We start from the raw sequence: 21,262 nt of genomic DNA on the forward strand, positions 1-21,262 counted from the left end.
AAATCATTGCTTTGGAAATGGCTCCCATGCTCTCCTTGCCTGCCACAAGGAAAAAAAAATCTTATCTGTCCTTGTCTAGATAGTTGTACTGGCTATTTTGGTAGTCAAGTTAAATATATCTGGAATTAGCTAAAGCCCAAATAGTTGGCTATTGTGGGCTTTTTTCCCCCCTGAATTATAGCTTTTGAATTGGAAAAACCCTTATATAATCTGAATCATTTGAGTTGACAGATCCATCTTTAATCTAGGCCACACCTTATGGTGGTGGCTTATATACATAAAGGACACTGAAGATGATAGATGCCTCTTTCTCTTTGTCTACTTGCCCTGCCTTTGTCTAGCAAATTAATTTTTAAAAAACCAGGCATTAGAGCTTATTTCTTTAAAATTCTGATATATACTGAAGACCAGCTGAGGCATGTGACCACATGGACTGAACCACTACTGGATTCTTCAACTTTCCACTGTTGGGCTAGTAGAACGAAACAACTCTTGAGCCATTCTAATAAATCCATTTCCAACATGATAGACTGATTCTATCAGTTCTCTTTATCTAGAGAAACTTTACTAATACAGCTGTGGGGTTTGTTGTTTGTTTGTTTGTTTGTTTGTTTTGCCAAAGCCCTGAGGAAGATGAGCTGGTTAACAAGAATGCTCCACAGTGTTTGTCATGTGCTTCCTGCTTGGCTCTGAGGGTTGACTGGTAACTGTTAGGCAAAAAGTACTTGCACTTTACCTGAACCCTGAAAAAGACACAAAACAAAACACTTGTTTCCTAATATCTTTCTTTCATAGTTAATACTCTGGGCACCCTTCCACTTGTGGGACAGGATAACTCCACTGTAAGTTGAGAAATGGGCTATGCAAGTTATGGACCTTGAATGCAGGAGGAAGAAGGGAAAGTACTGGTGCTGTGATTGGGACTTAGGACAGCTCCTACTATGCAATTGTACTGGGTCACTGCCCACAAAGGGGAGAAGCAGGTAGCTCAGCATCCAGAAGCTGGAGTTGTGGATCGTCCCCGGACTTGGGTGGGAAAACAAACACAAGTTGTACTGAAATGAAAAGCTCTGCAGATATGCAAAAAGACTGGCCTCTGACTAGAAGCCTGTGCCTGGAATTATTCCAGGCTGTCCCTTCCGCACACTCTAACCCTAAAGGTGGTGCTTATGTCACTCAAGACTCACTAGCCAATCAGCACATATACGCGGTCCTGTAATCGGAGGAGAAGGCGGGCTTTTCCGGGAGCTTTCCTGCAAGGTCCTCCTCTCTGAAGCTGAGCAATCTGGAGTGTATCTTCTTGGCGTGTTCTGTGTGCAGGCTCAGACAAGCTTAGAAGTCCCGACATGGTAAGTGCAGGGCCATGTCCCACAAAAGGCGGATGAGCAGAGGGAACTGGAGTCGTGGGTCGTCCCTGGGGCTCCGTGATAAATAACAGCCAGACAGAAGCAGTGACTTGTGAGGTTCCCTGTGGTCCTGTTCTCTCCCTGGAGCCGGAGGTGGCCTCTGAATAACCTCACTAGGGTGGCTGCATCTGCACAAAGCATTTGGGGAAAGGGCTTCTGTGTAGAAACATCCTTGGCAAGAAGTCAGACGCGGAGAGCTTTAGTTTCTCTGTATCTTCAGGAAGTTCTGGGCCTTAGCATTTAGCCCTTTAATATGTAGGTTTGTAGGTGTAAGATCCCTTTGGCTTTGATTTTGTGGAAGCTGTAAAAGGCACCTCGTGTGTTGGGTAGCACTCCAATGTTGAGCTGTGATTTAGAAGCGTAAAATTGATGATGTAAAGGATTTACCAAAACTTATAGTGACACCAAGTAGAATGTAGCTGAGGGAGGACTGCCTCTAAAACACCCCAAGGATAATAGGATGCTAGTATATGTGTTTGTTTACCAAGATTGTCCAGACATTTGTCTATAAACCATAACAAAGGAGACAAATCTGGTTTACAATCATGAACTAGGCCCATCCTGATATCAAAGAACAGGCCTCTAACAAGTGGCTCTAAGGGGCAAAATAGGGTCACGACCAACATTAAGGCCTGGTGTGCCATAAAGGTCCGGTTTTCTTCTTGAGCAAAGCATAGTTTTGCCACGTGGACAAGACTACACTTGGTGATAACTGAAAAGGAAAAACACTGCTGTGCTGAGGACTGGCCTGATCCAGCAAGGCTTTCTATGAGGCCTTCATGAATGGAGAATGGCCCAGCCCCTTCTCAGTCTCCAGAGCCAATGACAGCCTGGGGTTTAGGCTTCCCCTAAGGCCCTGAAGTGCTGAGAATAAAATAGAGCTCCTTCTCTAAAGCAAGGATGGTGCTTGGGAGAGCGGGTGGTGGTCTGGGGCCAGGGCCTTCAGGGATGGCTTGCTTCAGATCCTGAGATCCCACCACATGCGGCTATGGTTATCAGTCCCGAGTCCAGTGTGGGCTTGGTCAGGAATGTTTTTGAGATATTCAGTGTTCCTTTTGTACAACGTTCTTCTATTAGATCCTTCCTGTGTTTTTCCCCATTCATGGTAGTTTGTGCTGACTTCACAAAAGTCTCCTATTTTGTTCCATTTTGTCCCTGTAAGAAGTATACAGGCTGATATTCTCCAGAAGCCTGTGTGGCCTAAGACAGAGCCCGTCCAAGACACCCCCATCCCAGCTTTGATACTTTCTCCCTTCAACTTTTCCAACCTTCGCATCTTCTGGCTCCTCTATCTCAGAACCCTGTCACTGATGAATGACCTGCTGTTTCAGGGCACTGATTTATTTAAGAAATAATTCTGATTATATCTATTCTGTGTAAGTCCCCCATCTGTGGGACTTGCAGTCTCTAGTCCATATTTAAATTGTTTAAAACATTGCCCAGGGCTGGAACCTAAGAGAGACTTACATGAGACACCATATGTGGAGTGTAAAATCTGTTCTGGGCTGTCTCTTCTCTAAGCATTAGCCAGAGCTGAATATATGCTGCAATTAAAGAGATTTTTCTTAATTAATCTTGTAATTGTTTGTGGAGTGATTGCTCCCTGGGGAAGGTATCTTATTCTAGGAGAGCTGCATCTTCTTCCCTGTAATAGAAGTGTTTCTAAGACAAGCTATGTTGACTCAGGCACCTTTGATCCCAGTCTCATGCTCCCCGGGCAATGGCCTTGCTTCCTATTGATGAAGAAACTTCCTAGATTTTTGAGATGAAGAATTTTACCACAACAGTGTTTTAAAATTGGTGGTGTACAATTTAACCTGAGATTATTGAATACTGAATTTCCATTTAAGGGATGTATATAGATATTTCCAGTCCTTGTTGACACAGTTAAGTCAGCTCAGAAATTTGAAACACATGTTATTGGCTGTGTGTCAGGTTAGAGATCTCAGCTGCTAACTTTGCACATAGGGACAAGGTCAAACACTATCATATTAATGCCATTCCTTCTAACAGGGAAGGGCCAGCTCTTTTCAAAATCATTATCCCTATGTGTTCTTTCAATTATATTTTGTCAGGAGCCGTAATGGGACAAGCTAATAACTAGCAGGTGATCATCCTGAAGTGGCCTGCCTCGGATTATTATATAATCTGCGACAGGTGAGCCCTCATTAAGCTAGGCTGTGAGGGACTAATTTTGGGAAAGGTTCCTGCTATTAATATGCTTTTCCTGTTATTATTAAACATATATAACAATCACTAAGTAGGAGCACACCCCTCTGCAGATCCACAAAGATGTACTGTCTGGTAGTGATGCTATGTAGACTAATAAATGACTTAAGTCTTTATGATGATCCTATAAGAATTCCTAAAATTATATCTGTGATTATTAAGCTCTTTTATAATGGGACTTCTATTAGGTCCCTTTCTGATAGTCAAAGCTGCAATGAGAACTCTGCCAGTGTCTCAGGTGTCACCAGTTAATTTCTGTTAGATGGTAACCAGACTTTCTCCTACTCAGAGCACATTCCAAGAGGTTGTAAAACAATTAACCAAAGGTCATTAAAAAGCAACTAATGATTTATTATAGGTACTAGGACAGAAGATAAAATTTCAACTGGCTTTATCTATACAAAACTTCACTAATACATTAGTTATGGTTTTAAACCTTCAGTGAACCTGTGGAGCTCAGACAGGTGATGGATATTTAGCCATATAATTACTCCTAATGGATATGCATGTAAACATTCGCTGTTGTAAACTTGTATTTCAATTTACAATTTGATTTTTTTGTGTGAACTTGTGATGAACTTTGTAACATGTGATCGTGTATTCTGAAAGATGTATAAGTACTGAGCACAAAGAGATCAAGGGCAGTGGAGATCAATAGAGGAGACTTTGCCTTTCCCCAATTATACTAATCTTAGAGGATTTTTTTTTTTTGTTTGTTTGTTTCCCGATTTAGGAACCTTTCCCCCTTAGTTAGTTTTTATAAGAAACTTTTTACAACTAGTAATAAATTCTATAATCACTTCTCTAATGTCTTCTCTTCCTGAGACTTCCAAGGAGGCTGAAAGTTAGATCCCAGCAATCCCTGCTGAGATAGAACAAAGGCTATTTACTGAATCCTTTGTGGCTTGAGGAAGAGGTGCTAAGTGCCAGAAACTGCAGTTTCTGGCTTCAGGATCACAGAAGGCAGGTCAGCTACAATGGCATAGTAACTTAAACTTAGAAAAGTAAACTTTTTATTATACAGCAACCCTAAATTTCTCATAAGACAAAGTCTTACTTCAGAAACTCATAAGACAAAGTCTTACCCTCCACCTTCACTCTTCCCCCTCCGCTGCCTTAAGATGAACCCACAAGAAAAGAAGCACCCCGCATTGGGCTGGCCCTCAGCAATGGTTGTCTTTTTTAAAAAAGTCAATTGTTGGTATTACTTTTAAATTTTCATATTCTTTATGCATCGCCATTCTGACCTCATTTTTATTCGCCAGTGTTTCCTATTCATTAAGAAATTTTTTCTTTTTCTAAAGATGTTTCCTATCTGTGTGTGTTTAGAGCAACATCTCCTGTAGCTCACCCTTTCCTTCTGCTGTGTAGTCAAGATTTGCTGTGAACACCTGATCAAGACTCTGCTGCCCTGTGCTTGGAAGTCTGTCCTGCTGTTCCTTTAAGGCCGGGCTCCAACTGGTCAGTGAGAAGAGATATAGACCAGTGAATGGGTGTCCTCCAACCTCCCTGGATTGGGGTGAGGGGACTACAAATAAAGAGGGACCTGTGTAAGCATTGAGTTCTCTGACCAACTTTGAAGCTGGTGTAATCACAGCACAGAAAAGGAGGGGGAAGAAGGAAGGTGAGGGCCTTTCTGCTTTGACAGTAGTTGACAATAGCAATGAGTAGTCAGTCAGTTTTAGACAATCAGTAAAAGTCCCAACTGGGCATCTAGGAGGCTCCCAGAGCCGGGCAATCAGGAATCTGAATAAGGAACTGAACTTCTATCTAGAAACCAAATTTTGTATTTACTCTGATTCAAGCTATACAAGATCTAGACAAACCTGTGTGGCTGTGCCTAATATTAATATTTCTTGTTTTGTCTGAAAATACACAATATGAGTAATACTTGAAGGTTCTAGTATATGTTTAGTCTCTGAAAAATATTGGACCATAATGTATGTTTCAAGCTCTAAACACAACCTTTAAGAGTATAATTGAATCATTTCATCCTCTCCTTTCTCCCTACTTTTAAGTCTGAAACTCTGGAACAAATAGCTGAGAGGGCTATTTAACAAATCAAAGCAAACCTGCCTGACAGGTTCTCTCTGCAGGCCTCAGTCCCTACCTGCTACAGGCATACCTAGCCTTGTAGCCTGGGGGTTAGGCTGCCCTTCTCCTAGCTGCCATTCCTCCTGTAATCCAATCCTGTTGGTTGCCTGCTCTTTTATATCTAGCATTCATCAGCCTGATCTCTTGGTCTGGCTCTTGCTTCTCCCCTCCTTCCTCTCTCCACATTTATCCCTTCTGGACTCTCCCAGATGTTCTCCCTTTCATGTGTAGTAAACATTGTCCTTATGTTACATAGGAGCATCCATGTCCTTTTTTTTTTTTTTTTTTCCATTCACCTCCCATTAACTGCACCTTGCTTTAAAATTCAGGACCATGTTTGGCTTTAATTATTGTTACTGTTTGAATTTGACTGAAGTTTGGCTGCAGGATTTCCCAACCATGAGTAGAGATGGCTGCATTGGACATTGTGTGTGTAATGGACTATGCAAACAAAGGACCCAGTGTCTTGGAAGAAGAAAATAAGTGCTCTGGGAGACTGGAACATTCTATTAAATACAATTTCCCCAGACTAGGGCTCTCTGTCTGCACCTAGGGTGGAAGGGCAGAGTTAGGAAGGCTTCAGCTGTCTGAGTCATTTGCTCTCTGATCCCTTAGTAGAGAAACTGCTACTGTCCTGAGGCCCAGCTGGGCAGGCCTAGCAATCAAGATCACCAGTGGAAAGTAGCTTGCAGGCTCTTTCCAGAATTCTCCTAGCATGCATCTGTAGCAAGCTGTGAGGAAGACCACAAGCTATGCCATGGTTAGTGTGGGGAACACTGTCCCCAGGCCAGGAGAACATGCCTGCTGAGCTCTCAGAGTCTGATCTGCAGTGAGTGGTGATCTGAGCCCCAGCCCTTGTCCTATTCCCCTCCCTGAGTGTGGATTTCCTGGGAGGGGGAGGCTTAAGAGCACTGGCAGTGTAAAGCTGTCCAGTGTGTTGACAAAGGCAGTTGTTTGCTGTGCATACAATAGGGAGACAGACTGGGAAACTGGAGGTCTGGTTTCCAAAAGTACTGACCCTTGCATTCCACATTCAGTTTTGTATAACAAATTTTATAAGAAGTTTAGAAATTGATAGAAAGGAGGTGTATTAGTCAGGGTTCTCTAGAGTCACAGAACTTATGGACAGTCTCTAGATAGTAAAGGAATTTATTGATGACTTACAGTCAGCAGCCCAATTCCCAACAATTGTTCAGTCGCAGCTGTGAATGAAAGTCCAAGGATCTAGCAGTTACTCAGGCTCACGCAGCAAGCAGGCAAAGAAGCAAGAGCAAGAGCTAGACTCCCTTCTTCCAATGTCCTTATATTGTCTGCAGCAGAAGGTGTAGCCCAGATTAAAGGTGTGTTCCACCACACCTTTAATCCTGGATGAAAGGTGTAGCCCAGATTAAAGGTGTGTTCCTTAAACTCGGAGATTCAATCTTCTGGAATCCATAGCCACTATGGCTCAAGATCTTCAAACCAAGATCCAGATAAGGATCTCCAAGCCTCCAGATAAGGGTCACTGGTGAGCCTTCCAATTCCGGATTGTAGTTCATTACAAATATTGTCAAGTTGACAACCAGGAATAGCCACTACAGGAGGTGATAGGGATGACCCTTTAATAATATATGATAAGAATCCATTTTCTTTTCCACTATGTCCAGTCCCAATGGCACGATTCATGGAAATTCAGTTGCAGGGTACAAAAGGAGTTTCTGAGATGCAGAACTTCTCAGGTGTGCATGCTGTTGGGTAGGTAGATTGGACAGACTGCACATCCTGTGACATAATCCATGTGACATGAAGCAAACACTTAGTTATTCTTCAACATCGTTTTGGCTGGGCTTCAGTAAGGCTGGGTCTGCATGAAACCACAAGGGGTCATGAGGGGCTGCACACTCATAGTCCACCTTTCTGATCACCTTCATTTACAGAAAAAGCTCTAGAGCATGGAGACAGATCAATAATAGCTGGAAGGTCAAAATACAGCAGTTTAGGGAACACTGAGTTATATGTACAGGACTCATGAAGTCTGTGTTTATTTAATTTGTGTATACATACAATCACACTAACATAGGTCAAGTTCAAATTATTACTGGTGTAGTTTCCTTAGGTATTTTGGTGATGACTTGAATATATTTTTAAGCTTATATTTTTTGTTTTTTTTCCTACATTCCATCATTTTTCACAAATCTTATATACATTCTTGATTATTATATCTTTGTTGTAAGAGTATATGTCACATTGTGCCAGTGTGTGTACTGTGTATAATCCTGTTGCAAATTCTGAGTTTTCTCATGACATAGCTTTGGAATCAATGTTCATGTTATAAATTGTTATGAATTTTTAGATGGAACTCTCTCTATCCTGTGTATTTATTCCTTACATTGTACCTTCAATGTCTGAGATTCTGTCTTTAATCTCTATTCTGTGGGTGAACCTTGCCTCTATAGTTCCTCGTTGCAGTCCAAAAGATTCCTTGCTAGGGTTCCCTCAGTTTGTACTTTCTTAATTGTTTCTATTTCCATTTTTAGGTTATGAACAGTTATGTTTTCTTCACTTTTTTACTTGATTTTTCTTCCCTTTATATATGGAATTCGTTTTTCTTTTTTCTTTTCTTTTCCAGTTGTTTGATTGTGCTTTCTGCGATTTTTAGAAAGAGATTTATCCATTTCCTCTTTAAGGACTTCTATCATCTTCGCATAGTTGGTTTTACGGTCTTTTCTTTATGCTTTCACCTATATTGGAATATGCAGGACTTGCTGTGGGGGGATAGTTTTGTTCCTTTGGTGACATATTTTCCTGGCTGTTATTGATTATGTTCCTAAGCTGGTGTCTGGGCATCTAGGTTTGGTGTGATTATAGGTCTAGCTGCTGATTTCTTGGTTTGTCTTCTCTTATATTTTGGGCTGTGAGCCTAGCTGTTAACGGCTGAGCCATCTTTCCAGCCTGGGTTTGCCTTCTTAGGGTGGGCATTTTGTTTTTGAATTTCTGTTTGTTCTCTGGATTTTTAGACAGTTTGTTGGATGAGTGTTGCCTTATTTACTGATCTATTTTGGGGTGTTTTCAAGGGTCAGTGCTTGCTGGTTTTGGAAGTTGGGGGAAGAGGAATCAAGGAAAAAAATGACCTTAGGAATCAATAGGACACTTGATAGAAGAGAGGTCAAGTGCCTCTTATGTTCTAGACCATTAGTAGCAGAAACAGAAAAGTGCATCTAGGCTACTAGGTAATGTGTTAGTTCTCTGGACAGCCTGCCTGGTTTTCGGGCAAGAGTGGCATGTGGTTGAGAAGAGGTGTGTGCCGAAGTTAGGGCTGGGACATAGTTGAGGAGGGAAAAGGACAGTTATGGATGCTCTGTGGTGTTTACAGGAAGCATGGGCACAGGGAGAGGAACTTCCCCCTGAGAATTGTGTTCCAGTGCTAAGGTCAACTGTGAGAACTGGGTCTGAGGTAACAGACACTAGTGTAGGTCTTTGGACAGACTACCTAGTCTTCTGACAAGGATGGCTTGTGGTTGAGCAGGGGCTGTCTGCCCATAGTTGCAGTATCAGATACAGAGATGGCGCATGAAGAGAAGGGAAGATGGGAATGGTCTGTTGTATCTCCAGGAGGCATGGAAAGAGAAGAGGAAGCTGCTACACTAGGGACAATATGGAGTATTTGGACTTAGGTAACTGAAAGTGGAGAAGGTCTGGCGGCATCCTACCTGGTCCAGCAACCAACATCTTAATACTGAGGCACCAGGTTCTCAGGGTTCATTTATTTACTTCTATACTTAGGGTTTTCATATTGTTCATCTTTGAAAATCTGTTTGCTTATTGGATAACAAGTACTAAGTGGGCTGGGCAGGTCAGTGAGCAGCTATTCTTTTTAGGGTTGACGTGAGTTCATATACAAACATTCAAACCCAAGTTCGGAGGCTCCTGCTCCTTTAGATTAGGATATCTGACACCCTCTTCCCCTATGTGTCACCTCTATGTCCGTGGAAAACATTCAGTCTCACACACAAACACATATTAAAATGGGAAGAGAGTATGTTTTCAAATGTGCTTATAACTTATAAAGCAGTTACTACCAAAGAAACTGTTTGGGGTATAGTACAAACCGTGCACTGTTTTTGAAAGATCTTTCTTGCATTTGGTTTTTAAAAGTTTGTATTTCCTACCACCGGTGCATATTTGTATGCAGTCATTAATCATAGGAAACAAAATGACTTCTAAGTGATCCTAACAGACATCTTTTCCTTATCATGAAAAGGGCGATACTTTTTAGTAGTATTTTTTAGTACATTTTAGTTTTCTCCGATGTTGAAACATTTGTATGCTTTAAGCATATCTCTCCAACTGGAATAGCCCCCTAATCCATTTTCTTTTATTGGCAAAGGAAACTACCACGGCCCACAGGGTGAGTGCTGGCCAGTGGTTTCTTTGATTTTTGACTATAATCCCATATTTCTTATTTGAGGGGCTGTCTATATTTATTGGTTTGTCTGTACTTTAATTAGTGTTGCCACCTATTTTGTCTTCTGAAAATTTAATCTATAGTGTCATGAGTTTGTTAGTTTGGGGACTTTCTGTGGAGAATCAATTTTAGTTTTCTCTTCTTGATCCTGAAGATTCCCATATTGTGCTGGTTCTGGAAACAAGGAAGATGCAAAATTATGGTCATGGATTCTTCAGTTCTGGTGTCAGTTCATCACTACTTCAGCGATCTGTATTTGGCAGAATCTGTGCATTTATTGGCATATCTATGTTTTCCAGTTGTAATAATCACCAGTGTTTGGGGTTTAATAAAATGATTGGTGTGGGAAAGACATTAGTTAAGGGTTATTAAAACTTTCTCATATATTATCATCTATGTGTCATAATCAGCTTCAGTTTTCAACATTTCAGAGCATCTATTCATCTGAGGGAACCTCAGTTGAGGGTGTGCCCCTTCAGAGTGGCTGGTTAGTGTGTCTGTGAGAGGTTGTGTAGATTGGTGACTGATGATTGAAGCCACTTCCACAGAGGGTGGCAATCTCCCTAGGCAAGGGGATCTGGGCAGGGTAAGAGAGCTAATTATCTGAGCATGAGACAGTGACCAAACAAGAGAGCAAGCCAGGAAACAGTGTATGCCCATATTTTGGCCTGTATTATCTAACTTCCATTTCTACCTTATGTTCTCAAAATGATGTACTGTGATCTGAAAGAAGCATCAAGAAAAACTGTTCATTTCCTGAGTAGCAAGTTAGAACAAAAAAATGATACACAAAAAAACTGATTTTAATTCTGGACAGAACCTGTGAATGTTTTCTTTTGAAGGAATGTGGAAGACATAAGGACTGAGATGGCAAAGGCATAGAAAGCTGTACACAGATCTTCATCTACTGTTCTTGTAGGACCTGGTAGGTGCCACTGTTTAGACTATTATGGGCAGAGTAAGGTGAGGTCATAGGATTTCAAGGGGAAATAGTGATATGAAAAAATTTAGCTAGAGGTCATGTGTGATAGTTTGGCCACAAATGTTTTTCATTCTATCCATGACCTCTGAAATTGAGGAAGCAGAATCAAAAGATAAGGGGCTGATTCTTAGTTGGAATATTGAGTCTGTTGGATGGTTATTACCTGTAACACATTCAGGACTTCAGTGGAAAAAAACAAAACAAAAACAAACAAAACTAGTGGTGTAGAAAGAAATGCAAAGTCTGTGGTTTGAAAAGAAAAAAACAGCACTAGGAAATTTCAAATGGTAGTCAGTGCTGAATCAGAGGCAGGGATTTTCAAGGATATTATCACCATTAAAGAGAAAGTCCTTGCTCTGCATTGGAAGCATAAGAAGGTGCCCTAAGGGTAAGATTCCCTTCTGTTAAGCATTCAGTTAATGGAATGAGTAGGCAAAGTGATACCTAGTCCCAGGAAGGAACTTCATATGAAACCTACTGCAACTATGGTCCACCTGTGGCAGGGTCCGTCTCAATTTAGAAGCCAATCTTCACAGGCTTACCCATATTGTGCTGGTTCTGGAAACAAGGAAGATGCAAAATTATGGTCATGGATTCTTCAGTTCTGGTGTCAGTTCAACACTATTTCAGCTATCTATATTTGGCAGAGTCAGAGCTCCAGTGAGGATTCTGTGAGAGTTCATTGCATGCACCTATGAGGATGGTGCCTCAGTTGCATTTTGAGACCACAAAATGTTGAGATACCTATGATATGAGAATCTGCCATGGAGAGATGCATATAGGGAGTGGAAGTACTGAAACTGAGAGATGTATGAGAAGTTGCAGGGATAGAGCCATGTAAGCACTTTGAAACTGAAGCCCCATGTGTCTGAGACAGCTACAGAGTTTCCTGTTTGCCCTCTTGAATTTTCTTGTTTTGTTCCCATATACACATTTCTCACTATTGAAATATGAATGGGTAGTCTGGACTATTGTATACTGGAAAAACACAAAATGTTATCTGATATCACAATATGTGGCAGTCAAGAGATTGCTTAGACTGACAAAGCAGTCTTTGAACTTTTGAAGAGTTTACGGACTGTTCCAGACTATACGGATTATTGAATTTAGACTGCTTATTTTTTTCTATTGTTTTATTAGATATGCTCTTTATTTACATTTCAAATGTTATCCCCTTTCCTAGTTTCCCCTATAAAAAAATCCCCTATACCCTTCCCCCACTCCTTGCTCCCCAACCCACCTACTCCTGCTTCCTGGCCTAGGCATTTCCCCATACTAGGGCAAACAACCTTCACAGGACCAAGAGGCTCTCCTCCCATTAACTAGGCCATCCTCTGCTACATATGCAGCTAGAGCCAAGAGTCCCTCCATGTGTTTTCTTTGATTGATGGCTTAGTCCCAGGGAGCTCTGGGGTTACCAGTTAGCTCATATTGTTGTTCCTTCCTCCTAGGGGGCTGCAAACCCCTTCAGCTTTGGGTACATTCTCTAGCTCCTTCACTGGGGACCCTGTGGTCCATCTAATGGATGACTGTGAGCATCCATTTCTGTATCTTGTTCTTTCCAGCTTCTGACTATTATAAATATGGCTACCATGAACATAGTGGAGCATGTGTCCTTATTACAAGTTGGAGCATCCTCTGGGTATATGCCCAGGAGTAGTATAGCTAGATCTTCGGTAGAACTATGTCCAACTTTCTGAGGAACGACTAAACTGATTTCCAGAGTGGTTGTACCAGCTTGCAATCTCACCAGCAGTGGAGGGGTGTTTCTCTTTCTTCACATCCTTGCCAGCATCTGCTGTCACCTCAGTTTTTGATCTAATCATTCTGACAGGTGTGAGCTGGAATCTCAGGGTTGTTTTGATGTGCATTTCCCTGATGATTAAAGATGTTGAACATTTTTTAGGTTCTTCTGAACCATTCTGAATTCCTCAGTCAAGAATTCTTTGTTTACCTCTGTACCCCATTTTATAATGGGTCATTTGGTTTTGTGGAGTCCAACTTCTTGAGTTCTTTATATATAGTGGATATTAGCCCCCTATTGGATTTAGGATTGGTAAAGATCATTTCCCAATCTGTTGGTTGCTGTATTGTGTTATTGACAGTGTCCTTTGCCTTGCAGAAGCTTTGCAATTTAATGAGGCCCCATTTGTCCATTCTTGATCTTACAGCACAGCCATTCCTATTCTATTCAGGAATTTTTCCCCTGTACCCATATCTTCAAGGCTCTTCCCCACTTTCTCCTCCTGTATCAGAAGATGGCCTAGCTGGCCATCAGTGGAAAGAGAGGCCCATTGGTCGTGCAAACTGTATATGCCTCAGTACAGGGGAACGCAAGGGCAAAGAAGTGGGAGGGGGGGGAGTGGGCGGAGAGGGTATGGGGGACTTTTGGGATAGCATTGGAAATGTAAATGAGGAAAATATCTAATAAAAAATTTTTAAAAAAAAGAAAGGCCACTGATTTGTTTGAGTTAATATTGTATGTAGCTACTTCACTGAAGCTGTTTATCAAGTTTAGGAGTTCTCTAAACTCACTTATATATACTATCATATCACCTGCAAATAGTGATATTTTGACTTCTTCCTTTCCTATTTGTATCGCTTTGATCTCCTTTTGTTGTCTAATTGCTCTGGCTAGGACTTCAGGGACTATACTGAATAGGGAGGGAGGGAGGGAGCATCCTCGTCTAGTCGCTGATTTTAGTGGGATTGCTTCAAGTTTCTCTCCATTTAGATTGATGTTGGCTACTCGTTTGCTCAATATTGTTTTTATTATGTTTAGGTTTGGGCCTTGAACTCCTGATCTTTTCAAGAATTTTTATCATGAATGTGTGTTGGATTTTGTCAAATGCTTTCTCAGCATCTAATGAGATGATCATGTAGCTTTTTTCTTTGAGTTTATTTATAAAGTGGATTACACTGATGGATTTCCGTATATCAATCTATCTCTGCATCCCTGGAATGAAGCCTACTTGATCATGATGCATGATCATTTTGATGTGGTCTTGGATTCGTTTTGGAAGGATTTTATTGATATTCATGAGGGAAATTGGTCTGAAGTTCTCTTTCTTTTTTGGGTCTTTATGTGGTTTAGGTATCAGAGTAATTGTGGCTTCCTAGAATCAATTGGGTACAGTACCTTCTGTTTCTATTTTGTGAAACAGTTTGAGAATTATTGGAATTAGGTCTTCTCTGAAGGTCATATAAAACCCTGCCCTAAACCCATCTGGTCCTGGGCTTTTTTTTGTTGTTGTTGTTGGGAGACTATTAATGACTGCTTCTATTTCTTTAGGGCATATGGGATTGCTTAGATTATTAATCTGATCCTGATTTAACTTTGGTACCTGGTATCTGTCTAGAAATTTGTCCATTTCATCCAGGTTTTCCAGTTGTTTTGAGTATAGGTTTTTGTAGTAGGATCTGATGATATTTTGATTTCCTCAGATTCTGTTGTTATGTCTCCCTTTTCATGTCTGATTTTGTTGATTAGGAGACTGTCCTTGTGCCCTCTAGTTAGTATGGCTAAGGGTTTATCTGTTTTGTTGATTTTCTCAAAGAACCAACTTCTGGTTTGGTTGATTCTTTGTAAATTTCTTTTTGTTTCTATTTGGTTGATTTCAGCCCTGAGTTTGATTATTTCCTGCCATCTGCTCCTCTTGGGTGAATTTGCTTCCTTTAGTTCTAGAGCTTTTAGGTGTGCTGTCAAGCTGCTAGTGTATGCTCTCTCCAGATTCTTTTTGGAGGCCCTCAGAGCTATGAGTTTCCCTTTTCGGAAAGCTTTCTTTGTGTCCCATAAGTTTGGGTGTGTTGTGGCTTCATTTTCATTAAACTCTAAAAGTCTTTAACGTCTTTCTTATTTCTTCCTTGAGCAAGTTATCATTGAGTAGAGTGTTGTTCAGCTTCCACATGTATGTGGGCTTTCTATTATTTATGTTGTTATTGAAGATCAGTCTTAGTCCATGGTGATCTGATAGGATGCATGAGATTATTTCAATATTTCTGTATCTGTTAAGGCCTTTTTTGTGACCAATTATATGGTCAATTTTGGAGAAGGTACCCTGAGGTGCTGAGAAAAGGGTATATCCTTTTGTTTTAGGATAAAATGTTCTATAAATATCAATTAAATCCATTTGTTCATAACTTCTGTTAATTGCACTGTGTCTCTGTTTAGTTTCTGTTTCCGAGATATATCCATTGATAAGAGTGGGGTGTTGAAGTCTCCCATAATTATTGTGTGCAGTGCAATTTGTGTTTTTAGCTTTAATAAAGTTTCTTTAATGAATGTGGAAGGATGCCCTTGCATTTGGAGCATAGATGTTCAAAATTGTGAGTTCATCTTAGTAAATTTTACCTTTGAAGAGTATGAAGTGTCCCTCCTTATCTTTTTTGATAACTTTAGGTTTAAAGTTGATTTTATTTGAAATTAGTATGGCTACTCCAGCTTGTTTCTTGGGACCATTTGCTTGGAAAATTGTTTTCCAACCTTTTACTTTGAGGTAGTGTCTGTCCTTGTCAGTGAGTTGGGTGTCCTTTATGCAGCAAAATGTTGGGTCCTGTTATGTAACCAGTTTGTTACTCTATGTTTTTTGTTGGGAAGTTGAGTCCTTTGATATTAAGAGATATTAAGGAAAAGTCATTGTTGCTTCCTGTTATTTTTGTCATTAGAGTTGAAATTTTATTCATGTGTGTCTTAGTCAGGGTTTCTATTCCTGCACAAACATCATTACCAGGAAGCAAGTTGGGGAGGAAAGGGTTTATTCAGCTTACACTTCCATACTGCTGTTCATCACCAAAGGAAGTCAGGACTGGAACTCAAGCAGGTCAGGAAGCAGGAGCTGATGCAGAGGCCATAGAAGGATGTTCTTTACTGACTTGCTTCCCTGGCTTGCTCAGCCTGTTCTCTTATACAACCCAAGACTACCAGCCCAGAGATGGTCCCATCCACAAGGGGCCTTTCCCCTTGATCACTAATTGAGAAAATGCCCCAAAGCTGGATCTCATGGAGCCACTTCCCCAACTGAAGCTCCTTTCTTTGTGATAACGCCAGCCTGTGTCAAGTTGACACACAAAATCAGCCAATACAATGTGGTTATCTTCTTTTAGGTTTGTTGAAAGATTATTTTCTTGCTTTTTCTAGAGCATAGTTTCTCTTCTTGTGTTGGAGTTTTCCCTTTATTGTCCTTTGAATGGGTGGATTTGTGGAAAGATGTTGTGTAAATTTGTTTTTGTTATTGGATACCTTGGCTTCTCCATCTATGGTAATGGAGAGTTTTGCTGGGTATAGTAGCCTGTGCTGTCTTAGAGTCTATATGAAATCTGCCCAGGATCTTCTGGCTTTCATAGTCTCTGGCAAGAAGTCAGGTGTAATTCTGATAGGTCTGCCTTTATATGTTACTTGACCTTTTTCCCTTACTGCTTTTACTATTCTTTCTTTGTTTAGTGCATTTGGTGTTTTGATTATTATGTGACAGGATGAATTTCTTTTCTGGTCCAATCTATTTGGTATTCTGTAGGCTTCTTGTATCTTCATGGGCATCTCTTTCTTTAGGTTGGCGAAGTTTTCTTCCATGATTTTGTTGAAGATATTTACTGGTCGTTTAAGTTGTAAATCTTTCTTCTCTAACCTATTTATCTAACCTATTTGGTCTTCTCATTGTGTCCTGGATTTCCTGGATGTTTTGGGTTAGGAGCTTTTTGCATTTTTCATTTTCTTTGATTGTTGTGTCAATGTTTTCTATGGTAGCTTCTGCACCTGAGATTCTCTCTTCTATCTCTTGTATTCTGTTTGTTATGTTTGCATCTATGGCTCCTGACTTCATTTTTAGGTTTTCTTTTTCCAGAGTTTTCTCCCTTAGTGATTTTTTTTTTATTGTTTCTACTTCCATTTTTTGATCCTGGATGGTTTTGTTCAATTCTTTCACCTTTTTGGATATGTTCTCCTGTATTTCTTTAAGGAAGTTATTGTCCTTATAGTCCTCCATCATCATCATGGGAAGTGACTTTAGATTCATATCTTGCTTTTCTTGTGTGATGGTATATCCAGGACTTGCTATGGTGGGAGAGTTGGATTCTGATAATGCCAAGTAACCTTGGTATCTGGTGTTTCTGTTCTTATGCTTGCCTCCAGCCATCTGATTATCTCAAGTGCTCCCTGCCCTCGATATATCTGATTGGAGCCTGTCCTTCCTGAAATCCCAGATGAGTCAGAACTTCTAAGAGTTCAGTTTTCTTTGTGATCCTGGGATTCTGGGATCTTGTGATGCTGAGATTCTAGGTGTGTCAGAGTTCTTGGCAGTCAAGCTTCCTCTGAGACCCTTAGATCCTGGTGTGACCAAGCTCCTGGGATCCTAAGATCCTGGTTGTGTTAGATTGCCTGGAAGTGGTGTCTCCTTTGGGGACCATGGGTCTGCCCACTGAATTTGAAACCAAGGTAGACCAGTGCTGACCTGAAGGAACCTGAGCTCTTGCCCGTGCCTGATTCGCCAGCAAAAAAAACGACACTGAAACAGGATCCTTCTGCACACGTTTATTGGGAGAGCTTGATTGCAGAGGTGAAGAGACCCCAGGCCCAGAATTGGTGCTGCTTATATAGGCCTAGGAGTGATGTGTCCATACCTGATTGATTATGCTACAAGTACCTCATTAATATGCGTCGGGCCAGGCAGTGACTCTGCAAAAAACTCTTATGCACATGCGCACATTGGATGTTTACCCATATTCATGGGCGTTGGCTTATTGAAACCAGCGCCATCTTGTAATGGCATTTGCGGCTCCCCACACTGAGCCACTGCTCAGGTGGGGTTCTTGCATCTGTGTTCCAACTGGTCCCAGGCATGGTAATGTTGGAACAGATGTTGTGTTCTACTCACCAGTGATCCTAAGATCCTGGGTGTGCTAGGGTGGCTGAGGGCTGGAGAGTCCTCTGGGGACCATGGTACTGTTCGCTGAGTTCAGGCCCACGGTTGCCTGGCGCTGGCACCAACTGGAAGGCACATGTTTTCATGAAATGATGACGATGAGCCTATAGTGACCAGAATTATAGTGTAGTTGATTGACTCATAAAAGCTCCTACATAGTGTGATAACTCTGAACACTTGTCTCTCCTCTGTGGCTTTTTTGAGGACCTTAGGGAAGGATTTGTAGAGGAGCCTTTCAATTACAAAATGGGGATATTATTTGAGTATCTATACACTCACTCATACCTTTTCCTTTTCTTTGTGTCCACTCTGTTGTTGTTGAAACTCATCAGTCAGCTTCCTTCTTCTGCCATCATGTCCTGACCATTAAAGACTCTATCCATAAGTCACAAAGATACTGTAGACGTAATTGTTATTCAATGCTATGCTACTTTGCTAGAATGTTATTTTTTGTATTTTTTACTATGTATTTTTTGTCTGTTTTTCATATCGAAGACAAAGTATCTCTGTGTAGCCCTGGTTGTCCTGAAAGTAGGAATTATGAATTTGATAATCCATATAACTCTGACTCCTTCGTGATGGGAACAGATGTGGGCCAAAATGACTGGCTAGGTTTGTCTCTGTATTATTAGCTTATGAGCCTAGAATGTAAGTTTTTGTACATGAAAGCATATGCTGTAGTTATGACCTTCATCCACATCTGGAATTTTGAAATTTGGCAGACAATATATTAAATGTATCAGGATGTCTTGTATTTATGACATTAAATCTACCTGGGTATTCCATTCGATAGCAAGTGTTGGCATTATTACTAGCTGTTTTGTTTGTTTTCAATTTTTTAAATAAATATGAGTATTTTCCATGTATGCATGAATATGTACATCATATGTTATGGCCTCATTCTCAAAGTATTCAGAATGTGGCCTCAGAATGTGGCCTCAGAACTCCTGAACGTGGTACAATGGGTAGTTATGGGCTTCCATGTAATACTGGCAATTAACCTCAATTTTTTGCAAAACTGGCAATACATCTAGTGAGCACCTCTCCTTGCCTATGTTACTAATTCATGGTCAACATTTATACTGCTGATATTTTTATCTGTCCATTTATAACTGTTTAAACATGCATTCCCTTTTAGTAAGATTTTATTAATATTATTGTTTAAACTGGCACCCTTCAGTTTTCTGGAATGTGAATACACAGTGGAATGAATGTACAATTATTTGTATGAACTCCAGTAAAGAACTCTGAGGTCTTTCTACTTTTCTCTTTGTTTGATTGATTGATAGATTTGTTTGCAGGGCAATCGGTGTCTTAATATGTACCTCATGCTGTCCTAAAACTCATTGCTTAGCCTGGGCTGGAATCCACGTCAATGAGATACACTTGTGTCTACCTCCTGAGTGTTGGGGTAGCATGAGAGAATACACCAGCATCCTCATCATTTTTGTAGTTAGCAATCGATCATACAATTTATCTGATGTGTGGTCAGTACTGTTGATCTGTTTTCTTGTATGTCTTTATTGGCTGTTAGCTGCCATTTCTCTTGGAACTCTTTATCCTATCCAAGGGGTGCAAAGATGACACAGATGAACTTCGTTTGTTACTGAGTTTCCTTATAAAATTAATTTGGAATTACCTAAGAGCATTTGTTTCAGGAAATAGTTGGAGGAAGCACCAGAATTATATGAATATATTCTCAATGAAGTATACATTTACAGTGTTGTCCTTATTATGCTTTCTCATGTACACATGTTTGGAATATTTCAGGGTGTTGTGACCTATGATGATGTGCATGTGAACTTCACTCAGGAAGAGTGGGCTTTGCTGGATCCTTCTCAAAAGAATCTCTACAGAGATGTGATGCTGGAGACCTACAGGAATCTTGCTGCTATAGGTAAGACAGTGAATTTCTTTTCACTTTGTAAAATATAGGGAGAAGTGTTTTTGTTTTTTTTAATTGGTGTTTCTTTTTGTAATCTTTGTTGAGAATGAGGAAGACCAAAGTGAATAAATCAAGCATGGTTCTAAGGTTCACTGAAGATAGTAATTTACATTTTGCCTAATTTCCAATAATATGACATACATTCTCTGGCATTATATTTAGGCTACAGTTGGGAAGACCATAATCCTGAAGAACATTTTCAAAGTTCTAGAAGACATGGAAGGTAATCTGCATGTGGAAACTGATAAGAATGTCTCTGAATAAATTTTAAGGTGTCCTGCAAATTTTAAAGAAAAGTAACAGGGTGGGGGGAAAAAAGCACTGCTTTAAGTTATGGATGATCACTAAATTCTCACAAAACCATGTACACCAATGCCTGGTATCTAATTTGTGCTGCGCAGCATTCCTCTATGTGCAAAGACAAAGAAACAATGCCTTAACAGATCTCACCATTAGGACCACAGCCCAGTAGAGCTTATGCTGTAGAACTGCCAATCTGTTCAACCGACTACCACTCAGATATTGTAAAGGGTACACACATTCATTAGGTAATGAGCCTATGTCCAAAACCTTCTAAGAGGAAAATAGTCCACAGTAAAGCTGAAATCACTCACATAATTGTAATAATGTAGCTAAGTTTAGTGATAGGGACAGTTTATGACAGTCAAGGATGTGTAAAAACCTTAATCTCTATACCACATGTGTTTAAGGATAAAAGGGCAAATTGTTTGAATGCAATGTGGAACCTCTTCACTTGCTGTTCTTCTTTTCATATTAATATCATATGTCACAATGGATACCAGCCATATTAATATATGAATTTTGAAAGTAGCAACGAACCTCTCTCTCAACCAGAACAGTAATTAGAAGATACATAGTAGTCCCCACTTGGAGTAGCCTGTTTGAATGTGCTACAAGTTTACAAATAATTCAATTTCCAACTTTATTGGGGCCATGTACAAACTCACACTGCAGAATATCTGCTATGAGTACTAAATGTGGAAATATTTCTGTTTGCCTAGGATCACTTTGCAAATGTATTATGACTCACAGTATAGCAAAATTAATGAATACAATAAGTGAGATAAAGTTCTGGGTTCTTCCATTCTCTTCAAATATTTAACAAGCCTCTTGCACAAAAACGATGCTGTAAATGTGAGCCATTTAATCAATGCTCTTACATGACATGCATCTTCAAAGATGCATAACAGCCCATCATGAAGGTGAACACCATGAATGTAAAAT

At 40.3% G+C, this 21,262-nt stretch overlaps 1 protein-coding gene across 3 annotated transcripts in view; it reads left to right on the forward strand.

The window, feature by feature from the left end:
• Window positions 1–1,227: 1,227 nt before the first annotated feature.
• The window catches only part of Zfp937 (zinc finger protein 937), a 28,662-nt gene continuing 8,627 nt past the window's right edge, over window positions 1,228–21,262 (forward strand). The window contains exons 1-4 of one of the 3 annotated variants that reach the window (XM_030251210.1): window positions 1,234–1,349; window positions 11,016–11,098; window positions 19,843–19,969; window positions 20,180–20,240. In XM_030251210.1, the coding sequence (XP_030107070.1) occupies window positions 19,936–19,969; window positions 20,180–20,240 (95 nt within the window). In that variant the 5' untranslated portion in view covers window positions 1,234–1,349; window positions 11,016–11,098; window positions 19,843–19,935. Of the gene's footprint in view, window positions 1,350–11,015; window positions 11,099–19,842; window positions 19,970–20,179; window positions 20,241–21,262 lie in introns of all 3 variants that reach the window. The other 2 variants (XM_030251209.1, NM_001142411.2) reach the window with 2 other exon arrangements.

This window comes from Mus musculus, chromosome 2 (genome assembly GCF_000001635.26).
Source record: "Mus musculus strain C57BL/6J chromosome 2, GRCm38.p6 C57BL/6J".
Classification (NCBI taxonomy): Eukaryota; Metazoa; Chordata; class Mammalia; order Rodentia; family Muridae; genus Mus; species Mus musculus.